A 20683-nucleotide genomic window follows, 5' to 3' on the forward strand; every position below is an offset into this window, starting at 1 on the left:
GGTTTAGTACATTTTAGCATAGAAACGGAGACAATCGTTTCAAAGGTGATTAAAATAGCTGACATATCGATTTTCGTGTTCTAATTTTGGTTTTAATCTATTCTATTTACGTTCTCATGAATTTTATACGTTCAATAAATTACGGTTTATCATAAAGCCGATTAAAATTACAGATTCCTGTATTATTTTAATATAGTAGTAATTAATAGATGGAAGCACTGTTACTTTTTTTAATATTTCGTAAGAGTTAAAATTAAATAATAACGATAAATTTAGTTATATTTATTACAAAAAACGAAGGTACAACTTCATTTTAAACAAGAAAAGTTGAAAATTCACATTCTAAAACATCAATTATTTTATAAATTGAGACACTAATGATAAGGGCCTCTTCCCATTGGAGTTCCCCACCAGGACCTACACAAAAATGTTATCATACATTTAATTTAAACAGTGCAAAAACAAAAAGATATTACATTTGTCTGTATTGCATAGTTCTTTCTTGCGTAATAAAGGGTCTCCCACGAGTTCCTCTCACAACTCTTGTGGTGGCTAAAAAATCTCTACTCAATTTGTTATAACCGGTTGGTCCAGTTGGTTGAGCTCCGCAAGTTTCTAAAGCTACAAAATCATCAACATGAAGTGAAGGAGGTCTTGAAGTGTTTGGAGGTCTGGATCGGAATAAATCTGCTCTTTGAGGGATTGTTCTTGGAAATCCTCGTCCTCTTACATTTGGAACTAAAAGTAATAAAAATTAATACTGAAAAGTTAGGATAAAAAAATTTACTTACCAAATGGTCGTTTAATTTTATCTTTTTGTTGATCCGTTAGTTTCTCTTTTTCTGCTTGTTCTGTTTTGTCAATTGCATAAATTCGACAAACTTTTTCAACTTCACGAATTAAGTTGGTGTCTTGTGATAAGTGTTGTCTGCATATTTCTAGTAAATCACATGTAACCTAAAAATAATTTTAAATAATAAATAAGTAAGTGAATAGTACTTTCTTAAAAGCTAATCTAGATATTAGAGAATGATTATCAATATGACAAACCAAACAAGTAGTTAGTTCCAAAGTTATCACTATCCCAGATTTTAAAACTTTTTTATTCTGCTCTCAAGACCTAACTAGAGTTTTCAAAAATGAACCACTAGGACACAAACACAAAATGACATAATATGAAAGTCTAATGTTAATTGAAATTAAACGGCACATATAGACAAAATTCTGCGCAACTGCATTTCTGCAAAGCATGCAGAAAAAACAGGGAGTTCATTCAAGAGAACACTAATAAAGATGTAGAATACTGCAAAAAGAGATTGAGGAGTCCACGCCACAAAAAAGAGTACAATCAGCTACAGAGGTTATTTAAAAAAAATGCTAACAAAGTGTTAGGTAAAAATGTGGGAAAACCCCTCCTAGAGAGGACAAAGACTTAACTCTATGGAATCATCTGAAGAAATTAAAAGTGAAACTATTGACTGCATGAAAGTGAAGCAATTGATTGAGCACATTCAAAAGTTAATTCGGTACTGAACCATATCCTTGCAAGAATTCCAAAAGCATCTGAAGTTACAGTAAAATAGATTAGAATCGATAGACAATTTCACGAAAAGTGCAAGGAATGGACAGTATTCAAAACAAGGCACTGAAAATGTTTCCCGAAAATGCAAATAAGAACTTATCGCAGCCCGAAAACAAGATATAAATCAGTCATTAAGATGAAGTCGAAGAAAAACGCTACATAGAGGAGCCGTACAATACTTGCAGAACTCTCTAATACGCTGTAACTTACTCAGGACAAAAACAGCAAACTATTATTGTGTTATTCGAAGTCGAAAAGAAAGAACGATGCCTACTGACAAATATGATATGTAATATATGCGTACATGATCTCTCAGCAACGATAGCAATAACCAAGGCAGTTTTTCAATTTACAACACGTTCAACTAGTACTGCAGTGGCTTGACAATTGGATTGAATAGACAGAAGATGGAAATACCAACCACAAGAAAGAAAAAAAATTAGAATCGTTCAGAAGCACAATTCTCTACTTCGCAGCAAGTACGCCACAATGCGTCAATCACAGACATGCTGGAACCAATAGAGAGAAAAGAGTAGTGTTATATGCTAGATTAAAAGTGGGCCGAAAATAATGAACGAACTGCTAACTTTAAATAAGCTCATACATTCTAAAGCTTCTAATTCTCCCGACGATATGTCGGATAATCAAAAATTATATATCAAAAACAATCTTGAATGTCAGTAGAATGGTTTCAATTGCAAATGGATTAATAAAAAATGCAGCTGTTGATTTGAAACTTGTTACATTTTCAAATCTATCAATTCACTTATAGCTTTTTTCTTTCCCTTGCTGAGCCAAATTGAGAATTTGGAAGTGCCGTGCGGTGTAAGTCAAATCATCTTCCAAATTCAGACATGGTTTTCCTTCTTCTTTCAAAAATATGGAAATAAGTAAAGAAATATAAAATATTCATTGTATCGTTCTAAGCATTGTAAATTGATAACTAATCTTACAACACAGTAAAATGATATGTCTCTTGGCGATTCACCTCCTTCGTCTTTCAATTCTTCTAAAAATTCTTGAACTAACCACGACTTTTGGAATTTACTCGAATAAAATGTTTAATTTTCCAAAAGAATAATATTCCATTTAGTCCATCCCAGTCTCTTTGTATCAGTCCTAGTTGTATTCCTCTTTCTTAGTATATTATATTATCCCAGAACATATTTGGTCGTCCTCTGCCTCTCTACTACGATTTCTATTTTGCCATACCACTTGACTAACCCATCGGTCTCTCTTGTGTATATCGTTAATAGATTTAATATTCAATTGGCTTCTGATAAATCCATTGCGAATTTCATTTAACTTCGTTACTTAAAGGATTTTACTTAAGGTAAATACTTTTTTATTTACTTTTTTATTTACTTAAGGTAAAAAAAAAATACTTAAGGTATTTTATTTCTACTGCTCTAATGTTATGCTTCTGGTATTTTTAACATTCATGTCGCACAGTTGTAGGTCAAAATTAGTCTATATATATGTTTTATATACGCTTATTATAGTTGCTCTTCAAACTCTGTCATTTTGGCGGATTTCTTGTGCTTAGCAAGAAATTAAGCTGCAGTCCGGTTAGCTTTCTGTTCTGTTGTTAACTTTAGTTTGCTATCTTCCATTGCTTTAAATTTTGTGCCTAGATATGGTATATAGCTTGTTCTATAGCTTGGCTACCTAGTTCTATGTTATTTTTTTTCGTTATCTTTTGATATTAACAATACTTTTGTTTTTTCCTTTATCATCTTCATTCCGTCCATATTGAGTATATTATTCCAGTTGTTTAGTCGAAACCTATTTCGATTCCTGTCATTGGCGAAAGTGCATTTAGAAACATTCACTGGTGTCAGATTTCTAATAAATCGTGATTTTATTATTCTCGTGTACCTGTTTAATTATTTCATACACAAATGTTATGGAAAGTAGTGCGCTAAGGTAGCCTCCACGCCTCACTTTTTCATTAGTGACAAATTCTTCTCATATTTAGTTATTGCTAATGGCGAGTATATTGTACATTATATATTTACAAGTTTTAAGTCTTCAATTCATCTTCTTAGGTATACCCAGTATTTTCCTTAGTATGCAGTTCTATAAATATTCTCATACTCTTTTCCACGACATTTTCAAATATCTATAGCCCTGTGCTTAACTGCAATTCTTTGTACCTCCTTTTTTGTGTATAGGCACTATATGTGCGACTTGCCAATCTCTACATTATTCTAGTTACTAGAATCACATAGAATCCAATTTGATGAAAAGCTTAAAAAAATTATGATGAAGATATGTTACAGAGACCGGCGGTAAAGATGTATAAAAACTTGAAATTGAAATTAAATGCAATGAAAGACAATAATAGACGAAGAATGATTTAGTCCAGCCTACAACTAAAACACTGCACTGCAAAAGATAAACCAATTGAGGGACTCATAAGCGCTGCAAAGAAGCTTTACAAAAATGTTTTATATTACACCGTGAAATTGTGATTAAACCCAAAAGTGCACACATATAACTAAATCGCTATACTTCTTCTTAAAGTACCATGTAGATTCCTGCGTACGCGTTCATCGCTTTTGCTATCAGATGATTCTATTATCTGCAGCATTCTGTAATGTTTAGTAGTCCACTGACGGATATTTCTTATCCACGATAATTTTTTTCTACCTATTCCTCTTTTTCCTTCCTCAATTTTTCCCTGTAGAATGAGGCGTTGGAAATGGTACCGTTCTTTCCGTAGTATATGTCCGAACCGATATCTTTATTTTCATGATATTTTCAAAAAGTTCTCGTTCTCCTAGACCGACCCTTCAGAGAACATCTTCATTACTCAGATGATCGACCCAAGACACCTTCAACATTTGCCGCAGGATCCACATTTCGAAGGCTTCGATTTTGTTGATGATTGATACTTTCAGTGTCCATGTCTCAATCCATCTAAAATTCTCTCTCCTTCATCTGAAGCTGAAATTCAGGTTCTTGTCCGTAAGAAATTTTCGAAATCTTAGAAAGGTCGTACTAGCTTCTTCAATCTTGCAACTTATCTCTTGATCTGGGTTCCATCCCTCATTGACCATGCACCCCAAGTCTCTAAATTGTTTGACCTGTTCGATGATCTCTCCATCAACATGTATTCGAGTGTGTGAAGTATCGTTCCTACTAACCACCATAAGTTTGGTCTTGCTGATGTTAATTTTCAAACCTCGTCTTTGACTTTCTTTATTAATCCGGTTTAGTAAATTTTGCAGATCATGTGCACTATCCGCTAATATCACGGTGTCATCCGCATACTGAATATTTTGTTAATGGGAGCTCTATTTACATTAATTCCAAAGGGACTATTCGAGATTGACTCGGAGAATGCTCTTTCTATGTACAGGTTGAACAGCATCAGGGACAGGATACACTCTTGGTTGAGGATTCGAAAATCCTCAGTTGTTCCAGCGTTATTTACTCGAACTTCCGCTTTTTGGTGACAATATAGTTTTTATCAATCAATCTTGTATCCTTTGCATCCAGTCTCAGATCTCTAAGGTATGTTATCAGAAGATTGTGTTCAACGCGTTATCAAATACCTTCTCATAGTCGATGAAGCACATAAACTCGTCTTTTCTTAAATCTTGGCAATTTTGCATCAGTATGTGGAGACTAAACATGAGTTCTCTGGTTCCAAATCCGCTTTTAAATCCAAACTGACTGGCTCCACTTGCTTCCATCACATTTTCCTCAGGGAAGTGTCCAGAGTCATAAAATTGTTGAATAATCTTACAATTGCTATTACTAAAATTAAATCTTTGTACACGATTGTAATACGATTTTCAATAAAACATTAATCTAGAAAAATATTTTCCAAAAAACTCGATATCAAAAGAAAGTTTTTTGCCTTTTAATCAATTCTAATAACATCCCATATTTTCTTAATTATTGTTTGAATTTAATTTATATATTTCAATAAAAATTGAATGTATTTTTAAATTAAAAAATATTTAATACTTACATTTTCAACATCCGCTTCATTATCTTCAGAAGGTGGTGATAACCAAAACGACGAAGTTAATCTTTGATCAATGCCATCACCAATCGTATAAATAATTCTTCCAGCAAATTGTGTTAATAAAGGTTCGGGTGGTGGTAAAATACATTCTAGATAATTTTCTTTTTCTTCATTTCGATTTGAATCCAATTGTTTAATTAACGAAGTTGAAGTGGTTAATAAATTTTCAAAGCTCGCATCTTCTTTAACAATATCCGTTAATTGTTCTTCAACAAATCTTAACGGATGTGTATTTTCTTCGGGTTTCCAATCGATCAAATTTTGCACATCCTCTAAATTAAGCTTATTTATTCTCGGTTTAAACAAAACCGTCACGTCAACTTCTTCGGGGGATAAAGTACACTTTAAAAATTGCAATAAAATGTTTAACGCAGTTAAACAATCATCGTTATCTTTCGAAAAATTCTTTTCAATATGTTTAAAGATATTTCCAAAAACATTTTTTTTCTTTAACAAGTTTTCTTTGAGATAATAAAAACCATAATCGTGTTCGGTTAATAATAATAATATTCTCATCGTTGGGAGGTAAGTTACAAACGTGTTTTCGTTCGATAAATGTTCGATTATCGTTGAGATATACATTACTAAATGTTCTTTAATCGGAAGTGCGTTTGATAAAAATTTTTCTGACGATAAAGTTTCTTCGGTGAAATTTTGATACAAAGTTATCTCGGTGTCGCAAAAGCTTTGAATAATACTTAAAACGCATTCTTGGGCTTGAATATGAGAAGATGAATTGTTATTAGTTTTTAAGACTTGGCAAAAAGATTCAACGAGCATTGGATATTTTTCGTCACCTTTTATGGTTGTTGTTGTGCTATGTAATAATTGTAAAGTTGCGCATTTTAATGGACTATGTGTCATTAGACATGCTAAAAAGTTTAAAAGTCTTGTTGTGTTATTATTACAAATAATAATTTTTGAGTCATCTTTCGGTGTTAAAACGGTATAAATCGCATCTAAAATACCTCTAGATATCATCGTAGCCGAATTCGCGGCTAAATCACCTAATTGCACGCAAACTCTTCTTAACAAATTCATTAAATTTTGATTTGTCGTTATACACATATGATTTAAAATTTCTTGGATTGAATTGCTGTGGGTGTGGAGGTGAGCGGACCAAAGTTTTCTTAAATTAATCACCCACGATATCTCATCAGAATTTAATTGTTCTAATGTATTTACTGGTAAAGGTAGGGGAAGTAATTCGGAAAATATTAATAACCCGGAAATGAATGTATATGGGGCTGTTGTTACGTATTTAATAACTTCCCCACACATTAAAGACCATAACGATTTATTTAAAGAATCTTGTATTTCATCAGAAACAGGTTGGGTGTAAACTAATAATGTATCGATGATATTCTTGCGAATTTTATTCGTTTTAAAATAAAATAACGAATTTGATGGGAACGTTTTTAATAAATTAAACGTTTGTAATAAAATTGGAACAGCTGTTAAATCCTTAAATTTAACACTTCTGCATTGAATAACATAGGTTAACATTTGTTTTAATAATTCAATTGTGGGTTGGATTATATTAACGATTTGAACACCTTGATTTGAGGCGAAAATGTGTGTGTGCAACGAAGGTTGTTCGTAATAATTACAAATTTTACTTAAAATTTTTAATAATAAATTAACCCCATCCAATGAATATAACTGCAAAATAACATGTTTGTATTTTAATTCGATGTAATTACTTAAAGGGTTTTCCGATAAAACCGGGGATTTATTTGAATACCTTGATATTCCTAAATATTTAATTACATTTAACGATATTATTATTTCCGGGGGATAATTAGTTATTAAATCTAAATGTTTATTAATAATATCAACGTGCAAACTTATATCGTCATATCTTAACGGATCCTCTAAATCGTAAATTGATCGCAAATAAGGTTCGATTTCCATTAATTTATTTGCGACGTAATTTTCAAATAAATCGTGTTGTTTAATTATTAACATAATTTTTGATGTGTATTTTTCTAAAAATCCGATGTTAATCACACAAGAAACTGATAAATAAATTAAATCAACGATGTAACAAATCGAAGGTGATTTTCTATACTTATTATCAATCCTTTCTGAAATTATCTCAATGTAGTTTAAAAGTACATCCATATTTTTGTTTAACGTTAATATTTCAGCGACGGAAATTTTACCTATATTATTAAAAATCAAACAAAACAAACCGTGTAAATTGTTAATAACATCGAAATTGTCATAATCGTACCCATTTTTACCAAGATTTCGAAGCGCATCAAGATGATAAATTGCTTGAACTTTATAAGCGATTTCTAAACCTAAATTGTACGATTTTATTTCTAAAGAATCACTAAATTGTAAATCTTCGTCTGTTTGAATTAACGTTTTCACGATAATGTTAGAAATTTCATAATTTTCGGTTAAATATTCTAAACCTTCCTCGCTCGTTAATAATTGTGATAATATTTCACAAATTGGCGATTTTATCGATGAACGATTTAACGTGTTTGGAAGTGTTAATAATATTAAAAAGACGCTTAATAAATTGTTCATTCTAAAGAAATTTATTAAAACATTATCTGCGTCTATGTTATTTATTTCGAATTGGGCGGCAACGGGCAAAAATCTTTTTGGTTGTGAAAGCGCAAAGTTTTCATTTTGTAATGAATTTAAAATTTGTTCAAGACTTTTTGTTATTAATTTAATCTCGTCGAAATTAAACGAGTAATTTTCATTTTTTACTTTTGTAACTGTTAAATATAATTTTTGGAGGACTTCAAATATATTTAACTTTTTTATGATTGAATTTAACGCAAATTTTAATCGCACCAAAGGATTCTTTCTCATTAATTCAATTAAAGTTTTGTAACCATTTTGTTCCGAAAATTCGATATTTTCATAAAAACCATTCTGTTTTGTTTTAGAAACAAATTTTTCGATCGTTTCACGTTTTTGTAGATACTTATCCAACGCTCGTAGGATCATTAATTTAATAGATAAAGCCATATATTCGATTTGATACAAATTTAATAAAACCTTATCTATATAAAATTGATTTGACCACAATAATTTGATGAAATCTAAGCTGTTACAACACCATTCTGTTAATTTTATGCCACATTTAATGTGTCTTATTTTGTAACAAGGTTTGTATTGTTCATTAGCCATGCGATAATCCAAAGCAATTATAATCCAATCTAATAAAGTTTCAGTTATAAATTTTACTTGTCCGATAATTTCTTTATCACTTTCGTTAAAATTTCTCGTCGAATTTTTAGTTTTGCAATAAATCTCAATAATATTACAAAAATGATTCACATTTGTAATTGTGGTCATAACTTTTTCACATAAATGTACTAATTCTTCTTTAATTTCTCGGTCTAATTTAATAAAATCTTTTAATTTATACTCGGTAATACTCGATTTAAAGAAATCGTCGGCTATACCAAGAACGATTTTTAATTCTTCGTCCAACTCAATCGTATCTTTAATCGAAAATAAAGCCGGAGTTGGATATTTTTGTAAATCAGTCGATCCGGGAATAAATTGTTTAATAATATCGTCATTATTTGTATAGGCTGTGTAGTCATAATCTAATTCTTGATAATGTTCGTCATCAACAATATCTTCGTCACTTAAAATCGGCTCGAATTCTTCAGCATCCATCGGCGGTGGTTCTTCAACAACGGGAGATTGAACTTCTTTAATTTCTTTAGCTGGGCTTTTAACACTTGCTTTTATTATTTCTTCTTTTTCGCGTTTTTGTTTTTCGGGATGTAGTTCTTCTTCGGATAAAACTTCAACTTCTTGCGGTGATAGTTCTTTACGTTCCATGTGAGGTGTATGTGGACGTTTTGGTGAAACCATTGGGGGCGTTCTTGGACGTTTTCTTACTTCATCTCGTTCTTCTCGATTATAAGTACGTCTAATACAAAAGGTTTTATAGAAAAACTTATACTTGAAAAATATTTGGTTGTTTAAATTAAAAAATTATTTTAGTAAATTTATTTGTGATTATGGTACAACTTGCTTTTAAGCTTAATCATTAAATAAATTTCAAATTCCTATTTCTTATACTAGAAAACATAGTTATGTCTCTAATTTTTTTAAAGCGATTTAAACGAATTATAAATTAAAAAGGTGTGTATTCCAGACTGGACGTCGCGCCTTTATTCCTTTATGTAGGCGCGACTTCCTGTCTGAAACACACACCATCCGGATTGGCCAAAACCCTCCTCTTCCCGCTGGAATTATTTCTGTTTCTTTTTAATTTATAATTCGCACTAAAAAAAAATTAGAGAGACATAATTTGTTTAAAACCACCCAGCCGTTTTCGACATAACCGCATTCTACACATTAGGCTACCACCTGATAAAAAGTTGAAATCTTTTCATCAAATAATTTTTGAGAAGAAATCGCAACGTGGACAAAGTTTCCAACAGGAAATTTTTAACTTTCTAGCTCGACCGCTCGCTGAGCAATTCAGATTTAAAGGACATAGTGTTAATTGCTAAAAAAGCTTCTGATTAAAAGCACTTGGTATCAACATGTCTTATCAAAGTCCACATATTTTTGTATGTAGAATCAAACCACGAAATAAAAACTATATTTTCTGTGTGTTAGCGATCGCCAATAGATGGCTCTCCTGGCATTGATCGACACATATCTCCACAATAGATGGCGCATTGGGAGTAGATATAATAAAAAGAAGAAATCGACGTACATCATCGGCAGAAGAAGGATGTGTGAAACGTGTCGTGTGGGCTTTTTCTTTTATATCAGTTTGTTTTAATTGTAATACCTTTTTGGTGTTCTAAAACCAAAATATACAGGTGTTTCTAAATTGATGCGAAAGATTTCAAGGGTTTCATATAATTTCTTGTTCAAAACCCCTTCTCCTCCAAGTTATAGCCCTCTAAAGTTAAGGGAAAGAATCTGCAACTTTCTTATCCTTTCTTTGTTAGCCACTTTACAACTAACAAATTGTTAGTTTGATCACAAAAAACAAAATAATGCTGAGATCAATTTGACATAGCTTCATTTATAAATCAGCGTTTAGTATGAAAGCTACTGAAGAACACGAAAAAAGAAACAGTGGGGGTAATGAAGAGTAATGGATGCAAGAAAACGATGATACTGAGGACAGCAACAGAGACGACGATGAAGACACTGATGATGATGAAAATGTAGACGAAAGACGAAGGTGTTGTTGTGAAACTACACCAAAGACGATGAATAAGAAGAAAACTAAGACGTACGAGGATGATTTATGCATGACGACGAAGTTTATGATGACATTCAGGGATGTTAAAGACACGATTCGATCTTTTGATTGGAAAGGCGATTGTGCGATAGATTGGATAGAAGAATTCGAATAAAACGCTGTTTCATTGGGGTGGACAGACGTGCAAAAATTCATTTATTGCAAGAAATTGCTAACAGGAGTAGCAAAGCTATTTATCCAAAGTGAAAGGGGACTCACGACTTGGAAAAAGCTGAAAATAAAACTAGAAGGTAAGTTTAGCAGATAATTCAACAGTGCTGAGCTGCAAAAAATGTTGCCACGGAGACGTGAAAAGTGATGAAACAGTGGTAGAGCTTTTTTTTAAATGCGAGAACTAGGAAGAGAAAGATGCATTATGTCAATACATAATAGATAGGATCAACTAATAATATTGTTCTGTACAGAGCGAAAAACAATAGTGAATTAAAAAAAACTGGTGGTTTATGATAAGATAAGGAAGCAGAAGCAAACAAGCCGAGACAAAATGAATATAAAGAAGACAAGACCAAGTCAAGAGAGAAACCAAAGTGTTGTTATAACTGTGGCGAAAAGAGCCAATTTCCGACAGATTCTAAATTCAAGGAGAAAGGCTGCAAACAATTTAGGCATAAAGGAAACGGGTGTTCAATCAAATCGTCTTCAATGACAAATGTGAAACAACCATCAGTGAAGAAAGTTGCAACTATCGAAGGGGGAAATGGACTATAGTGATGTGAACATCGGTGGAAGGAAAAGGTTGGCATTTATTAACCTTGGAGGAAGTGACGTTGTTATGAGAGAACAGACAGCTAATGAGATAAACATACGATATGTGCCACTAACTCTTATGACATTGGCACCACTAACGTAGTAACTATGAACATTGAACTTACGAGTCAGGAAATAGTGCGGTGCAGACCATAGAGTGTGTGAAATTTATGATAGACCAGATATTACCAGATTCAGATAAATGAAGGAAGCTTAAGATTAAAACTCAGTAAATGTGAATTTCTGCATACGCGATTAGATTACCTAGAACTTGAAATTGATAACGTAATGAATTTTGAGACACCGACAAATGTACACGAAGGTAGACAATTCCTGGGATTATGTAAATTCTTTCGGAAGTTTGTACAAGAGTTCTCATTGATAGCCAGACCATTGACAGAATTGACTAAGACGGATCGAACTTTCGAGTGAAATGAACTGCAGGAGAAAACGTTCCAAACGCTAAAGGATAGATTGACCCAAAACCCGATACTAGCACTCTATGATTGTAGAACAGAATTGGCAATACATACAGATGCTTGTAAGGATGGACTTGCAGGCATGCTTCTGCAGAGAAATGATAAAGGATCATTTCAACCATTGGATCGACGAAGTTGACTGGTTACTGACGATGCAGCTCCAGAGTGAAAATCTAAAGCAGATATAGAAAGTTTTAGAAAGAAACCGTACAAAGACAACACAAGAAAAGCAAATTAATGCTGACTACGAGATCAAGAAAAATAGAATATGTCGAAATTGGTGTTCGGTCAGTTGTCCTAAGGCAGTAATTTATAGAGTTATAGAAGAGAGTCACTATAAAATGGGACATGCTATATTTGCTGTTTGTTTATATTGAATTTCCATTAAGTGTTAACACTTACCGGCCTTGTGCTGCTATAGCTCACTTACTTAAATTGATGATGTAAACATCAATACACCGGATAATATGAAATAAAAGAATATAAAGTTAAATCATGATTTTCCACATATTTCCATATTGAATAAGCCAGCAAAAAAATGTAGTTGAGTTACAACTATGTCGGCACTGAATGTATGTGCGGATTTCGTAGAAGTGCAAATTCGTAACAAGCAGACGAAACTAAATAACTTTTTAAAAAAATTAATACTTAATTGTTTTTTAGTGTTCATATTCTGTTATTATTATTGTAATTTTAAATAACCTTTTTTTGATAGTTTGTTGATTCATTTTATTAAAATATGTTAGAAAATTATTTCTTGTTTTAATTTATGCATATTTCGCTTTATTGGAGCAACCGCTTTATTGGGTCAGCCGCTTAATTGGGACAAAAAATGTGTCCCAACTAAGCAGATTCGATGCTATACCTTTTCCGTCTACTGACAAACACTTTAATGTGTCTTTTTTAACTACACTGTTCAATTTATTGCAAACAATGGCAACGTTGCAAAAAACTACGAAATAACGATAATTACTGAAAAAATCGGTTGAAATTGAAACATTTTGGATAATAGACAAATGCGATTCAGCTTAGGGCGTTTCATAAAACATTAAGTATACAAATGTTTACGAAGCAGTTTTGTAAACAAAAATTCCATGTCAAAAAACTCATTTACACCAGATAACATTTTGAAACTAACGGAGTTTTCGGTTCTAGTTACGTTTACGTTAAGTTTTTGAAATTTTGATGAATTTGGACTACTTTTAGTTCACTTAGGAATAATTTATTTTTTTCATTAGTCCTCTAATAACTCTTATTATTTAGTTTTCTTTCCCATTTTTTAATAGCATTAACTTTTCATTACTTCTAGTCATGCTTATCTTTCGTTAAATAACAAAAAGTCCATAAACTATTTATAAAGAATAATTTTAACCCGAAAGGTCGCGAGCGTCGGTAATACATGACTAGCTAATTTTTAAAGTTCGTCGTTTAGTTTTAACTTTATTAAGTCATCGACTGTAGCTACGATGTTGGGATTCTTTGTACCTTCCTCTGACTTTGTATTATTACCTTTTTGTATATTTAGGACGTTATTCTTTGCAATTATAAAAAACTGTGGTACTTTTTACCCATTCGCGTGTAGATTGCTCGGTAAAATTCCCAATCGATTTATAAAAAGTGTTTTTTTGTAACCAAAGTGAATTATTTAGTGAAATAATGTACCAAGGCCAGGGACACCAAGATCGATCGTACGTTTCAAATTTTTGACACATAATTGTAACACTCGTATGGGACGTAAAAACGCGTTTACAATTAATATGTCCAAAGGTTGTGGTTGAAGAAGAGATATCATGAAAACGTCCAAATTACATCAAGCAGATATCAAGACGTCTGTCTGGGAAGGATTGTAAAACTAAAGCCCAATGCGAAAAATGTAATAAATTTATATGTAGAGAACATGTTGTTCCTGTATGTTTAAAATGCCATCAGTATGTCATGTAACTTCTATTATATTTATGTGTTTTACCCCATACCTATTATATATTTCGGTTAATAAACAGTTCTAAAACAATATATTCATATATGTATATTTGACCTTAATCGTTCATATACATCAAAGGGGTAAAACTTTACAGAGAACCCCATCAAGTCAGCAAAGTTTAAATTTATTTGAAACCAATAAAAAAAACTCCAAAACAAACCATATTTCATTCAATCAAAAAACAAAACCAGTATCAAAAGTAATTACAAATCAGTGTAAAATCTTTTAAAATACAAAATTACAAAAATAAATAAATAAAAAGAGATTTTTTTTAACCCGAAATCATTTATAATTTAAATTTTGAACTAAAAATACAACCACAAAACAATCACCAATTAGTTCTTTTCGTTCTGTTTCTATTACTTCTGAATACCAAAACAAAAACAGAAAAAAAAAGTTTAACAAAACCAACGAATTCAAATAATAAATATCTTCTTACCTGTAATTATCTTGATGCTCATAACTCCTCTCTTTATCCCTTTCACGATCTCTATCTCTTTCGCGATCCCTTTCCGTTCTGTCTCTATCTCGATCGTTTCGATCCCTCTCTCTATCACGATCACCACGTTCTCTATCGCGATCGCGTTCTCTATCACGTTCACGATCCCTCTCTCTATCACGGTCACGATCCCTATCTCTATCTCGATTACGATCGCGATATTCATGACGATCATGATCCCATTCTCTATCACGATCATGATCGCGTTCGCGTCCATCGGGATAATCACGGGATGGACGATCTCTATCTCTATCACGACTGTGTGAGCGTGAGTAACGTCTTTCTCGGTCTCTTTCACGGCGATCTGCTTCGGGGCGATGATCATGTTCTGTTTGGGGTGGTTTTTGATATGGTTGATCTCGAGTTCTTTCTCGTTCCCTATCGATTTCAATCGATCGACTTCTTTGTTTATTATCCCATTCAGAATCGGGGGTTTGATGATAACTTCTTGGATCTTTGGGTACTTCGTTATAATACTCATTGTATTCTTGAGGATAAGGTTCGGGTTGGGTGTAATTTTGAACGTATTGTGTTGCAGGTTGTTGGGAATATTCTATCGAAACAGGTTGGATGGTTTCTTGGGGCCACTCTGACTCTAACGGAGTTTGTGGAACGATTTGTTGAACGTCTGCTATCGTGCTAGATTGAGCGGGAAGAGCTGGTGTCACAGCTGGAGATGCAATTTGTTCGGCTATATTAGCCGTTAAAGTTCCATAAACAGCCAATGTTATTGTAGTGTACCATCCTAAAATTTGATAATAATAATAATAATTAATTTATGATGTCCACACCATATACAACATTTTCACACGTCAGATTGTCTTAATTAAATACACATAAATGAACATACATAAATAAATACATACATGAATATACATAAATACATGCGTCAAAAGAAAATAAGTAAAAAACAACCTCGAGTACATATATATATTTTGTAGGAGACTGATTACCTAACAGCAATATTAATGAGAAATGAATGTTAAAATTAATTGAAAATCATTAATAGCTGTAGAAGCCTTTAGCAATCAATTCTTTTTTTATAACAGATTTAAAACACTTGATTTCCAAGTTCTGAACGTGAGGAGGCAATGCGTTAAAAAATCACGGCTGTCTCCATTTTTGGTATTATATTGGTGACTATCGTTGTTTTTTTGATAGTCATTCAAATTTGCTTTCACATGCATCAAACATGCGAGAATATAAATACACGAAAAGGTCATAATACCGAGCAGGATGAATTTCGTCCTACAGCACTCCGTGAATCCCGCACGACCCATTACTCGCACATATTTTGTTTGAGCGCGGAATATAATAATATGATGTGCATGCATAGAATGTCCCCAACACAACACACCTTAAGACAAGACATGTGACAATAAAAGTTTTCGTAACACGCCATAATTAAAACCTCAGGTGGTACCACGCCTACCAAATTTCGCAGAACATATATGCTTCTGTACAATTTTTTCCAAATCCACTGTGTGATCTTCCCATGTTAATTTAGAATTTATTGTAGTTCCCAGATATTTTATGAAAGTCACGATATGGTTGGGCTGTTCTCGATTAAGAAAAAAGTGTATGATCTACGTCTACGACTGATTAACACTAAGAGAATTCGCTGCAAACCGGCTAAAAACAAGTGTCGGATTGTCTTTTAAGATCATTGAGTAGATTGTGCATGTTAATGGTTTATTTCTCAAATTTCTTATATCCCTATTGAACCATTCCCTATTACATACGTAAGAAGCTGAAAACCTAAAAATTAACGATTTTGATGACTAAAATCTGTTATAATTCTTAAACATAAAATCATGGGGCAAAATTTTATTACTAAATTTTGTTCATTATGAATCCTAGAAGATATGTTTCCTAATCCATTTCCTTCCAACTTTATTAGTTTTGTCTATTATATACCTAAAATGTTGGAAACCTAAAAATTGTCATTTTTTAATACTAAAATCTGTTATGACTCTAAAACTAATAAAGATGGGGTAGAACTTTACTAATAAATTTTGTTCATCATCAACCCTGGAAAATATGTTTCTTAATCGATTTCATTGCAACTCTATTAGTTTTTCTATTACATGCCTAAGACGATGGAAACTTAAAAATGAAGGTTTTTGGTGATTCAAATCTGTCATAAGTCCTAAAGAGAAAATGATAGGGCAAAAATTGAATTTTGTTCATTATAAATCCTAAAAAAATATGTTTCTTAATCGATTTTATTCTAACTCTATTAGTTTCTCTATTACATATACGTAAAAGCCGAGAACCTAAAAATTAACGATTTTGATGACTAAAATCTGTCATAATTCTTAAACTTAAAATCATCGGGCAAAATTTTATTAATAAATTTTGTTCATTATGAACCCTAGAAGATAAGTTTCCTAATCCATTTCATTCCAACTTTATTAGTTTCTCTATTATATACCTAACATGTTGGAAACCTACAAACTGTCATTTTTTAATACTAAAATCTGTTATGACTCTAAAACTAATAAAGATGGGGCAGAACTTTACTAATAAATTATGTTCATCATCAACCCTGGAAGATATGTTTCTTAATCGATTTCATTGCAACTCTATTCGTTTTTCTATTACATGCCTAAGACGATGAAATCTTAAAAATTAAGGTTTTGGTGATTCAAATCTGTCATAACTCCTAAAGAGAAAATGATAGGGCAAAATTTTATGGGTAAATTTTGTTCATTATAAATCCTAAAAGATATGTTTCTTAATCGATTTTATTCTAACTCTATTAGTTTCTCTATTACATATACGTAAAAGCGGAGAACCCAAAAATTAACGATTTTGATGACTAAAATCTGTCATAATTCTTAAACTTAAAATCATGGGGAAAGATTTTATTAATAAATTTTGTTCATTATGAATCCTAGAAGATCATTCCAACTTAGAATTGTTCAGAAGATATAAATAAGTTACTAATCACAACAATATGTTGCGGTTTGCTTACAGAATTTTTCATTCATGCATTGATTATTATTAACAAAAGAAAAATCAATGCTTTGAACAGAATTATAAAACTGATACAATCCTTGTGTCTATGTTTATCTAGTTTTTGGTATGACAATTTCACTCTGAATTTTAGAGTAGAATGAAATTACCAGATGATCTGACATGCAAGGCTAAATTACAGAAAGAGAACAATCAGTAAAGTTCATAAATATATTGTCTATTGTGGGTGGCCTCAAAGTTTACTCATTTGAGTCCATAAGATTCACAAAGGCTGCATAACCAAATGGAATCCTTAATAAATTAAACAAAAAAATGAATTGAAAGAAATTTACCCCGCAAAACTAATCCATCGGTTGGTATTTTTCTAACAGTATCATCAGGAACACACTCCAAGTTAATACAACCATTCTGATTGTATTCGAAACCTCCTAATGACTCAAAAGTGCTTGCTCCTCGTTTACCAAGATCATTGACAAAAAACTCTATGCGAAATTGACTCGGATTTGTAGCTCCTAATCGTACACCACCAGGAAAGTCAGCTTGTACTCGAGCACCCAAAGGTATAATTCGTACTTCCGTAACATAAACAGGTTTTGGAAATTGAACCAAATCCAAATTCAATTCCTAAACAAAATAATATTACTAATTAATTAATTTTCGACTCTTTCTTTGTAGTTACCTCGCTGTTATCGTGAGCGAAAGTATCAAAGAATAATAATTCAATTGATTCCGTCATCTTTCTTTCGAAATCCTATTGAAATAATCAAAAATTTTTCGATTTCATCTCAAAGACCGTTCATAACCTCAAATTAGTGTTTCTTATAAACAAAACAAAGTAGAGGTCGCTACATGATTAAGGGATTATTTTGTTTATAGTTGGTAACAATGATTTTACCTTCCTCAATAAAAAAACGTTTTAATGCAATTGCAACTGATTTTAAATAGATAAGATAAAAATAAAATGTTATTATAAATAAATGCGTTCATTTCATATGAACCGTTGCACTTTGAAACATTACCGTTATTGTTGTATTACGTAATGACAGTTATGAACTGTCAAACGTCTAATTTTAAACCTAATAGTTGGCACTCCATCAAAATAGCACCGAAATGAAGATGTAATGTTGAATTTTATTTACAAAATTCAAATTTGCCAGATTATTTTTTGACAAATATGTCGAAAACGTTGGGCCGTGTATTAGTTGGTGAGTTTCCTATTTAAAACGTTAATCAAAAACACTCCCGTTACACTTTTTCATTAATAAATGTTGATAACATATTGCTAAAATATTCAAAATCACTTTTTTATAACATATTTGAATCATTTCTTTCACTTTATTGTTTACATGTGTTTATTATTTTGTTTTTTATTTATATTTTATGTATATTTATTTATTAATTTTATTATTTAGGCGGTGGAACAGGTTTTATTGGAACAAACCTCTGCAAATCCTTAAAAACGCATGGATACGATGTAACAATAATCTCAAGAATGCCAGGTCCGATGAGATTAACCTGGCATGATATAAAGAAGGATGGCATCCCAAATAATACAACTGCAGTTATTAATTTAGCAGGACAAAACGTCTTAGATATGAGCCGTCGTTGGACAGAAGGTTTCAAACAAAACGTCTTCAATTCACGAGTAGAGACCACATCAGTGTTATCGAGAGCTATAGCTGAATCAAAAGTTAAACCTGGTTCGTTTGTTACAATTTCTGGTGTTGGGATATATAAGCCAGATAATAATGAGGTTTATACCGAAGAATCAAAAACATACGAATTTGATTTCTTTTCAAAATTATGTATTGAATGGGAAAAAGCAGCTAAATTATCTGGTGAAGAAACACGGCTGGTTACTATAAGAAGTGGTGTTGTTCTTGGGCGAGATGGTGGGATGATTAAACAGTTATATATGCCGTTTTTCTTGGGTTTGGGGGGCCCTGTTATGCCAGGCAATCAATATTTACCGTGGATTCATATTCAAGATTTATGTAGGTTGATTATTTTTGCTGTACAATGTGCTAGTGTAACTGGGGTTCTTAATGGAGTTGCGCCCGAACAAGTTACTAACAAACAATTTACAGATGTAAGATTAGTTTATTTTTAATTTGTTTTTTATTCTTTTAATTTATTATTTTTGTTTTAGGCTTTTGCTAAAGCAATGTCTAGACCAGCGTTCTTCCCTGTACCTACATTTATGTTGAACACTATTCTCAGCGCGGAAAGAGCTAAAATGTTAACTACTGGTCAAAAAGTTAAACCCCAACGTACAGAATCGTTGGGTTTTAAATTTTTGTACCCGAAAATAGACGCTGCGTGCGAAGCTCTTACCAAACGTACGTGAAATCTGTGATCAATATTTTTTTTGTTAATTTATTTGTTATGTTAATTGTTGAAAATTTCGTTTGAATAAATTAAGTGACAGTTATACTTTAAATTTTGATTTTTAAGTATTGGAGATTTTTTTGTTTTGTGTCATTCATGATAGCAAGGGAGGCTGATCTGCTGACTTTCAGGGTGTGCTGTAGTTAGGTGAGCCCAAACAACATAATTATTTTGTAAATGCATAATTGACTTAATTTATATTTGTATTTTTAGCTTTTAGTCATCATTTATTATTGACAGCGCTGATCGTATAACTCTCCAAGTTCTATTTATGATGTACCTCCAGAAAATGATGTTAATCCACCTTCCACTATTATGTATGATTACCATAAAAGTATCAGGAAACTAATGAAGTAATTTGAATCATATCATAAACATAAATACCATAGGGTTGTTGTTCCTAGGCCTAAATATGCTAAAAAAATTCGAATAATATATTGCTGCAAAATATAAATTCTGAAATTTATACATATATTTTTAACTACTCTTATGCTATTTAGCCATATTGTTAGTATCACTTCATACTTTAGAGTAAAATCCGACTGAAACCGATATTTATCACCAAAACCGAAATTCGGCTTTTGTCTCAGTTTCGGCCAAAACGGTAACCGAAATATTGTTCACTAGCTATACTCGTCGGTGATGCTGAGGGGTATTTTAGAACGGCCTTTTGTAGTGAAGGGTAGAGGCTTGACTTCTAATACTCATATATGCGTG

At 32.1% G+C, this 20683-nt stretch overlaps 2 protein-coding genes and 1 long non-coding RNA gene across 3 annotated transcripts; 2 read left to right on the top strand and 1 right to left on the bottom strand.

Annotated features, from left to right (window-relative positions):
• Positions 1 to 266: 266 nt before the first annotated feature.
• LOC111417587 (VIR_N domain-containing protein) lies at positions 267 to 18564 on the bottom strand. Its single transcript, XM_023049917.2, has 7 exons — positions 18258 to 18564; positions 17911 to 18202; positions 14540 to 15344; positions 5565 to 9534; positions 792 to 957; positions 477 to 738; positions 267 to 417 (listed from the first exon to the last, which is right to left on the bottom strand). The coding sequence occupies exons 1-7, from the start codon at positions 18312 to 18314 to the stop codon at positions 375 to 377; spliced, it is 5595 nt and encodes a 1864-aa protein (XP_022905685.1). The 5' UTR covers positions 18315 to 18564; the 3' UTR covers positions 267 to 374.
• On the top strand, positions 13589 to 14132 carry LOC139431710 (uncharacterized). Its single transcript, XR_011641775.1, has 2 exons — positions 13589 to 13807; positions 13887 to 14132. It is a non-coding gene; the product is annotated as an uncharacterized lncRNA (long non-coding RNA).
• On the top strand, positions 18548 to 20011 carry LOC111417588 (epimerase family protein SDR39U1). Its single transcript, XM_023049918.2, has 3 exons — positions 18548 to 18783; positions 18991 to 19667; positions 19728 to 20011. The coding sequence occupies exons 1-3, from the start codon at positions 18753 to 18755 to the stop codon at positions 19923 to 19925; spliced, it is 906 nt and encodes a 301-aa protein (XP_022905686.2). The 5' UTR covers positions 18548 to 18752; the 3' UTR covers positions 19926 to 20011.
• The last annotated feature ends 672 nt before the right edge of the window (positions 20012 to 20683 follow it).

This window comes from Onthophagus taurus, chromosome 1, assembly GCF_036711975.1.
Source record: "Onthophagus taurus isolate NC chromosome 1, IU_Otau_3.0, whole genome shotgun sequence".
NCBI lineage: Eukaryota > Metazoa > Arthropoda > Insecta > Coleoptera > Scarabaeidae > Onthophagus > Onthophagus taurus.

What these genes read in the sequence shown, in the direction of transcription:
- LOC111417587 (XM_023049917.2), bottom strand. Translation starts at nt 18,314, where the DNA reads ATGACGGAATCAATTGAATTATTATTCTTTGATACTTTCGCTCACGAT. An exon ending in TCGCTCACGATAACAGCGAG is followed by an intron (nt 18,203 to 18,257) that starts GTAACTACAAAG and finishes TATTTTGTTTAG; the next exon opens with GAATTGAATTTGGATTTGGT. An exon ending in TAAAATTAAACGACCATTTG is followed by an intron (nt 739 to 791) that starts GTAAGTAAATTT and finishes TATTACTTTTAG; the next exon opens with TTCCAAATGTAAGAGGACGA.
- LOC111417588 (XM_023049918.2), top strand. Translation starts at nt 18,753, where the DNA reads ATGTCGAAAACGTTGGGCCGTGTATTAGTTG. An exon ending in GTTGGGCCGTGTATTAGTTG is followed by an intron (nt 18,784 to 18,990) that starts GTGAGTTTCCTA and finishes TTTATTATTTAG; the next exon opens with GCGGTGGAACAGGTTTTATT. An exon ending in CTAACAAACAATTTACAGAT is followed by an intron (nt 19,668 to 19,727) that starts GTAAGATTAGTT and finishes TTTTTGTTTTAG; the next exon opens with GCTTTTGCTAAAGCAATGTC.